This window comes from Microtus oregoni, unplaced genomic scaffold (genome assembly GCF_018167655.1).
Source record: "Microtus oregoni isolate MIOR12 unplaced genomic scaffold, Mior012 000006F_ref0000085, whole genome shotgun sequence".
Lineage (NCBI taxonomy): Eukaryota > Metazoa > Chordata > Mammalia > Rodentia > Cricetidae > Microtus > Microtus oregoni.
This window is the reverse complement of record NW_024543065.1, coordinates 5,922,314-5,930,803: the sequence shown is the minus strand read 5'-3', so window position 1 is coordinate 5,930,803 and position 8,490 is coordinate 5,922,314. Positions and strand designations below refer to the sequence as shown.

Here is an 8,490-nt window from a genome sequence, read left to right as displayed (position 1 = left end):
CGTAAACTTGTTTGAAGAAAAATAAAGGTTGATACAGGTTTAATAATAATATTGACATCAATATTCTTCTAGAAATTCTGACTAATAGAGCACAATAAGGAATATGTACATAAAAATCCTTAATAGCGGGATGTAGTGTATACAAAAACCTTAATAGTTGGATGTAATATATATACAAATGTTAGTGGCGGGTGTAATGTAAAGTCTTAATGGCTGGATGCAGTGGCATACACCTTAAATCCCAGCTCTTAGGAGGCAAAGGCAGGCAGATCTCTGTGAGTTTGAGGCTAGCCTGGTTTACATCGCAAGTTCTAGGCTAGTCAAAGTACTTATTGGGGCCCTGTTTCAACAACAATAAAAAGAACAGTAATTCTCTAAAAAGAAGTTAAAGCAAATTTAAGGATGGTGTGCTTATCTATTATGAAAACACAAATCAAATGAAAATAAATATAAACTTTATTGTATACTAACAACGATGGTTACAATAAAATACATTTTTTTTCAATTTCACCCAGTTTATTAGTATTAGATTCTATCTTTTTGTCTTCTAATCACACTTCTACGTGACTGCACATAAATCCAGACAGTTATTTCTGGATCCTTGGGCCTTCATTTCTAGAACCTTTCTCTTCATGTAAATCAAATAACAATTTTTAATGATTTATTCAATATCTAGAAATAATCTTTGAGGGACATCTTAGGATAAATAAGAAAAACAACAGAAACCCCACTGTAAAGTACAGAAAATTCTTCAAAAATATCTGCTTCCCTTTTGAAATTTAACAAACTGGTCTCATAGGGAAAGTGATGGGGGATGTCTTCTGTATACATGCTGCTTTTATTGGTTAATGAATGAAGCTGTTTTGGCCTATAGCAGGGCAGAATATAGCCAGACTGAAAGAGATATAGAGAGAACATAGGTGGCGTCAAAGAGGTGCTGTGTAGCTACTGAAGAAGACAGACGCTGGAGAACCTTATTGGTAAACCACGAGCCTCGTGGTAATACATAGATTAATAGAAATGGATTAATTAAAGATGTAAGAGTTAGTTAGAAATATGCATGCAAAATAATTGGCCAAGCAGTGTTGTAATTAGTAGTTTCTGTGTGATTATTTTGGTTCTGGGCAGCTGGGAAATGAATAAGCAGCCTCTGTCAACAGGTAAGGAATTCAAAGTAGGGTTTTAGACTGAATAGAGGCAACCTGTATTGTAATATACTATACATATATATGTAATATAATATAAATATATTCCTTCTAATTTGTACTCTGAATTCAGCTGTGTGATTCAGTTGCTGAATGAATAAATTACTCCTGTCAATTCACAGAAGGTCATCTAAGGTTAGGGACAATTCTTTGACATATAAGTCTTTATTACTGCATAACAATAATGTCAGAGACCACATCTATTTGGTGCCAAATATCAGATTATATACAAACATTAAAGTTTAACTCATCATATATATATATATATATATATATTACTCAAATAAATAATTTTAAAAGCCCATGTGCCTAATGTTGGTTCACTATTATCATAAATCTAATCACCAACTGTTTTTACAAAACAGTAAAATATAATGGTTTCATGGATTGCATTATAAAAATAACTTAAACCTAGATGAATCTTTTTGGAAAATTTTGCCAAAGAGAATCATCTTTAGTGCTCTTCTGAACCAAGGATAGAAAAAGGCATAAACCATTGGGTTGAAGGCAGAATTCAGGTATCCAAACCAACTCAGTACATCATTCAAAGTGGGTGGAATAACATAGCCCAGAAAAGGGTCCAGGACCATGCAGATAAAGAAAGGACACCAGCATAAGAGAAAAGCACCCATCACAATCCCTAAGGTCTTTGCAGCTTTAGTTTCTTTGTTTTGTGGCACTCTGTTTTTCTCTTCTGATCCAATTTGCAGATTTGTGCCATTAATTGACTTTGCTTGTCCTTTAGCTATGGAATATATTCTAGAGTAAACAAATAACATTACAGATCCAGGTATATAGAAAGACATCATGAAGACCAGTACCCCAGATACTTTGCTAAAGAAGGCAAAACACCCACCCAGACAGCGAACCTTTCTGTGATACAGTTCTTCAACTCCTTTGAAGTTCAACTCCAGGAAGATCATCCCAAATACAAGCACAGCAGGAATGCTCCAACTAATGAGGATCATCACAAAAATAGTCAAGATATTCATTTTGGCTTTGTATCTCAATGGGTGGCACACAGCATAGTAGCGGTCGATGGAAATAAAGGATAGGTGGAAAATGGATGCCATGCTGAGCATAATATCTGTGCTGGTGTGAACTTTACAGAAAGTTTCTCCAAAATACCAACAGTGCTCAACTGTTCTCACCATGCTATAAGGCATCGCCAGGCAGCCCAGCAGAAAGTCCACTGTGGCCATGGAATGAAGGAGCCAATTTGTGGGTGTATGAAGTTGCTTGAAATGGGATATAGAAATTATTACCATTAAATTGCCAACTAGAGTGGCCAGAATTATGAGTGACATTACGCTATACAGGGAAGCACGAACACCCTTTGACCAGTTGCTGTTTGTGTGGGAAATATTAATATCGTGGCAAAGATGCATCACTACAGACAGGGCTTTTTCCATAGGCTGTTGAGCAATCTTTCTCCAGAATCCATAATCAGGTTAGAGGTCCTTCTCCTTTTGGTTTTTTATGGGCACATACCTGTCCTGGAAACCTGGGTGGAGCAAAAAGAAGAAGAAAAATGATTATCTGATCAACAACTAACTCATTCCCTTTACATCACATTTGCATGTTCTTGCTGAAAAATATCTGCTTTGGAAGTTTTATTTACAAGGTTACTTTAATACTTGAATTCAAAACATATTTAATATCCAGTTAGAGCTGGACATTGTGCTAAAATATAAAACTTGGAATGAAAAAATATCAGCACATTAAACCTCTACATTTAAAAGCCAGAGGAAATCCAATGATAACTATTTTGTTTCAATCAATGCAAATAGTCCTTGCCTGAAGAAAGTCAGAGTTGGAAGGCTTACACTCTACAGTTGGCAGAGGATAAATTTAAAATAGCATTTGAGTATGCCCCCAATAGACACTTTCCATTAATATGCTATCAAAGTCTTCTTAGCCAACCTACTACTAGATTACCAAATTCCAGTATCTGCCCGGTATCTTAGTCACTTCTTCAAGTAGATCCTCCCTGAGGTTCCTGAGTCACCATCCCTTACAAGTTCTGTGACCATGCTTGCCCCTGTTTTGTATTAAGACCATGTTTCCGGTGAAATGTTCCTGAGGAATGTACATGTGTGTGCATTCTATTGATAGGAGGTCCTCTTATAGAGTCATTGAGAATCTCATTCTTCCAACTCCGAGTCTGATTTTCATGTGACTAGGCTATTACTTCTGTCTTGCCCTTAGAGAGAGGGCAGCAGAGAGGGTTACAAACACGGACTTCTGTGATTTAATGCAAACTGGGTGACTTTTTTCATCACTAGTCAAGGCAGAGGTTCTGTGAATTTAGTGAAGTTTCCCAGCTTTCTAGGTGAAAACTAAGGAAGCAGTGACAGATTTGTGCAAGTTTTCACTGATCAGGGTATAACTAAAACTTTCAAAATCCAGCTACAATCATTTTGGGGAAGACAACCCTACTTGTACTTGAGACATCAGAGGCTAAAAGGAAAGCTTTTTCCAAAGGTGTATATTTTTCAAACTGAATTTGCATTTGGTTCGTTTTAGAGTCCTGACATGAACATTAGCATCTAAGCTAAGAAAGAATGAATTGGTTCCTTGTTTCTTCACTAAAGGTGAAGATTATGAAGAAATTCTATAGAGGACATATGTATATTTAATGGATGATATGGAGCTGAGGAGAGCATTGCTGTTTTAGTAATCAGGGGGGAAATCCATTATAAATTATACCTTGAAGATTGCTCACCTGGGAGATTTCTCAGTGGTTAGAGCACATGAATGAATCTGAAGTTCAGATCCCCAGAATTCACATGAATACCGGTGAGTAGGGTACAGACAGGGAACCCCCAAAACAAGTTGCCTAGGAAGACTAGACATATTAGTGAGCTCAGTGTTTAAGAGATCCTGCCTCAATGAACAAGATGGAAGAGCAATTGACGGTGGTTTCAGTCATCAATCGTGGGCGTACAAGCGTGTGTATGCTTCACCACACAACCCATCCATGAAAAATAGGAAACTAAATAGCAAGAAGAATCTATCATGAGGTGAAATGAAAGCTTCCCTAGAAAAAGAAAATCACTGAGTCAGAGTCGTGAGTGAGGTGTGGGGGGTGGGTGGGGGGGTGGGGAAGACCAAGAACAGCTAGTGGTGTGCCCATTTGAACCAAGAAGTGCTGACATTCAGTTAAGTCTAATGAGCTTATTGAAAACAGCAAATATTTGATGTTCAAAAGAGACCAAAAGACAGACTAGAAAGTCATACACACCTGACAAAATACACACAATATTTGCTCATGGATACCTGTTCCTTAACCGTTGAACTTTGAAGTGTTGCAGGATCTCATCTCATGGAAGAGTGCTGCCAGCTGTGGCATGAACCCACCACACTGCAGCTGGATTTCCTAACTTCTCCTTCTCTGTGCCTCTCTCACTCTCTTTCTTCAAGATGCGTGTTGCTCTGCTTTAGATGAATGTAACACAAGCTAAAGTCATCTGAAAGGAAAGAACCTCAGTCGAGAAAATGCCTCCATAAGATGGGGCTGTAGGCAAGCCTGTGAAGTATTTTTTTAATTATTGAATAATGAAGGAAGGCCCAGACCATTGTGTGTGGGGCCATCCCTAGGCTTGTGAACCTGGGTTCTATAAGAAAACAGGCTGAGCAAGCCATGGGAAACAAACCAGTAAGCAGCACCCCTCCATGGCCTCTGCATCAACTCCTGCCTCTAGGTTCCTGCCCTGTTTGAATTCCTGTTTTTTCAGTGATGGACTATAATATAGAAGCATAAGCCAATGAAACCCCTTTCTCCACAAGTTGTTTTTAGCCATGGTGTTTCATCACAGCAATGGAAACCCTAACTAGGACAGATGACTTGTAGGGGCTCACATTAGCAGCTCAAGCAATCTTGAATTGGATTTTCTAATAGAGTAGATGCTGTTTGACATTTCCTCACAAATTTGCATCCCTAATTAATGTGCTTTCCCCAGATCACATAACCTTACATTTCTCAGGTATACAGAAGCCTTTCATTTAATGAGAAGCACCATAGCGAGAAACAAGACAATGATTTAAAACCAGAGAATATTAAATGCAAGACTATGACTTTGTATGAATATGAAAAATGATCTCTCATATTCAAGGGTTCATAAGACACAATATTTGTACATCTTTTATTGCCTGAAGAAGTCATGAAAATTAAGATGACAAGAACTTAGTCCGTGACAGGCATGGTGGCACAAACCTTTAACCCCAGCACTCAGGAGGCAAAAGCAGGCAGATCACTGTGAGCTGGAGACCAGCCTGATCTACAAAGCTACTTCCAAGACAGCTAGGACTGATATGACTCAAAAAAAACAAACAAACAAAGACCAAAAAATGAAACAAAAAAAGAGGTAGGTCCTTAAAAGACTAATACTTAGCTCTATGCAAAACAATCAGAATTGTGTTTCAATAATTTCAACAAATTCTGCTTTTAAATATAAATGTAATTCAAGGATAGGTGCACATTTTAAAATTCAAGTGTGAAGAGTCACAGCATTCAAGTGCTGATAATGAAAGAAAATCTGCTGACAAGATGCTGAAAGCAGAGTCTCAGAGACGCCCCTAAGATACACCACCCAGAAACACTAGGACATCAAAAATGTGGAACGGCAGCACAGACAGAAGCCAAGCCATCAAGAAGGCTGTTGTGGGAGCAGAGAAATAAAAGTCTGAAACAAAAATGAGTTTAAAAACCCGATTGCTCTCAGTGTCTGTGCTACTGGTGTTACACTTAGGAAGAAGTCTCCTGTGCCCATGTGTTGCAGTCTTCTTCCCACTTTCTCTTCTATCATGTTCAGTGTGGGTCAAATTTATATTGAGGTCTTTAATCCATTTGGACTTGAGTTTTGTGCATGAGGATAGATAAGGATCTATTTGCATTCTTCTACATGCTGACAACCAGTTATGCCAGCACCATTTGTTGAAGATGCTTTCTTTCTTCCGATGTATAATTTTAGTTTTATGTCAAAAATCAGTGTTCATAGGTGTGTTGACTAATATCCAGGTCTTTGATTCAATTCCATTAGTCAACCTCTCTGTTTTTATGTCAATACCAAGATGTTTTCATTACTGTAGCTCTGTAACAGAGTTTGATGTCAAGGTGGTGATGCCTCTGGATGTTCCTTTATTATACAGGATTGTTTGGGCTATCCTGGGTTTTGTGTTTCTTCATATGAATTTGAGCATCTTACCAAACTAGGCCCTTTGAACGTGAGTGACAGTTGCATGACTGGTGCAGACTGTGGAGCCACTGGCAGTGAGACCAGGATTTATCCCTACTGCTTGTACTGGTTTTTGGGAATCCATTCTCTTTGAAGGGATACTTTGTTCAGCCTAGATATAGAAGGCAGGGTCTTGGTCCTATATCAAAGCAATGTGTTAGACTTTCTTGACTCCCCATGGGAAGCCTTACTCTCTCTGAGGAGTGAATGGGTGGTGGGATGGGAGGGAAGTAGAGGGAGCAGGAGGAGGGGAAGGAGTGGGAGCTGGATTTGGCATGTAAAATGAAAAAAAAAATATTTTTAAATAAAATTTTTAAAAAACAAGATGATAAATGTGAATGACATAAGAAGTGATGGGTAGCATTTTAAGCTCCCCAGTAAAGCACAAAAGAGAATAAGGAAACCATAACTAAATACCAAACTGATCTAGTGGATAGAGTGGAAAAAATCTCACAAGCATACTAACAATAATAGAAAAGGCAACTTCAAGAGATCATTTAAGCACAGGTTTACAAACCCACAGCAATGAAGACTGCTGAATGCCTGTTAGGGACAGCAACTCAAAGAACACGGTGCTGATATGCACATCTGGCATGGATCAAAATAACTAATACTGGATGGGAGGTGGGAGCAGCTGTGCATCAGCAAAAATAACTGACACCAAATACTAGGGAACCCACCAGTAAACAGTGACGTATCTGCTGTGGAACCATCTCTTATAGAATGCTGCATTTGTGTAGTTTTTAGCTAAATATGGCCTTGTAGCAGGTCCCCAGATCTTAATAGGCCTTTAGACCTAGCACCATTGACTTCCTGACAGAAGCACCATTCAGAACGCAAAACTCCGCATGTAGACAGTACCACCTGCCAAAATGAAAACAAAGACCTAATCCATCAAAGCCTGGGAGAGTCTCTGAATGTGCTGACCTTGCTTCTTGGCTTCTACAGTTCTGCTTCTGGCTAACTAATCTTGTTAACTGAATGCCCACCCTGAACATGGTTTGTGTGCTTTATAAAAATCTCAAAGAAAGGTTTGGGGCTACGTTGGGATCCTGAACATCCAGTGTAGTCACTGGCCCACTAATAAAGACTTTCCTTTGGCTTAAACCCTTGTCTGAGCAGTCTTCTCTGGTGGATACCCCACATCAGAGATCTTTATCTGCACCTTCTCCAGACTGCCTGGAAGCCTGTGTGCCTGTAAATGAAGTGTCTTATCACCCTCCAACTATGGGTGCTCTTTTCAACCGCCCAGCCTCCTGTGTTCTTCTCCTTTTCTAGCACTAGAACATAGGCCTCACCTGAGTGACAGGGCCATGCCTAGCATCTGTAAGGCCCTGGGAGGGAGGGGACAGGAGAAAGCAGGCAAAGAGGAAACGTGAGGGATGTAGGAAATGAGAGTAAGAATATCAAGCTGTTTATTAATTAACCAATGAAAGCAGCACATAGAAAGAAGACCCACCTACATCAGTGGCTAACAGATCTGCTCTTTTATCGCTGGGAAGCCAAAGGGCTAGGAATAATTTTAAAACCAAAGAAAATAAAATGGCAATTTAACAGACTCATATTCGGCCATAACAGTGTCTGTATGTCTGGGGAAAAGAAAACAACCACCTTCTAAAAGACTCTAGGAAAATAAATATATTAAAAAAAACAATTTTATAGAAGCATTTAAATGTCAAGTCATGAAGAATAAGTTCAATGGTAAGACTAATACTTTCTCATTTGATTTTAAATAAAAATTGCTGTGTGTGGTTGGGCATGCCTTTAATCAGGAAGCAGAAGCAAGTGGAGCTCTGTAAGTCCAAGGTCAGCCTGGTCTGCATAGCAGCCTCCAGGCCAGCCAAGGCTATATCCTAAGACCCCGTTTCAACAATAACAACAATGATAATGCTGATAATAATAATAATTAAAAGAATCACAAGACTGAAGTGATGGTTCAGTACGTAAAGCTCTCGCCATGCTGACCTGAGTTCAATCCCTAGAACTCACTTGAATGTGGAAGGAGAACGTGGAAGAGATGCTGCAAAACTGTCCTCTGACCTCCAAAC

General features: G+C 39.0%; 1 protein-coding gene across 1 annotated transcript; it reads right to left on the bottom strand.

Annotated features, from left to right (window-relative positions):
• Positions 1-1,597: 1,597 nt before the first annotated feature.
• Taar1 (trace amine associated receptor 1) lies at positions 1,598-2,593 on the bottom strand. Its single transcript, XM_041653265.1, has one exon. The coding sequence runs from the start codon at positions 2,591-2,593 to the stop codon at positions 1,598-1,600; it is 996 nt and encodes a 331-aa protein (XP_041509199.1).
• Positions 2,594-8,490: the final 5,897 nt, after the last annotated feature.

What these genes read in the sequence shown, in the direction of transcription:
- Taar1 (XM_041653265.1), bottom strand. Translation starts at nt 2,593, where the DNA reads ATGCATCTTTGCCACGATATTAATATTTCCCACACAAACAGCAACTGG.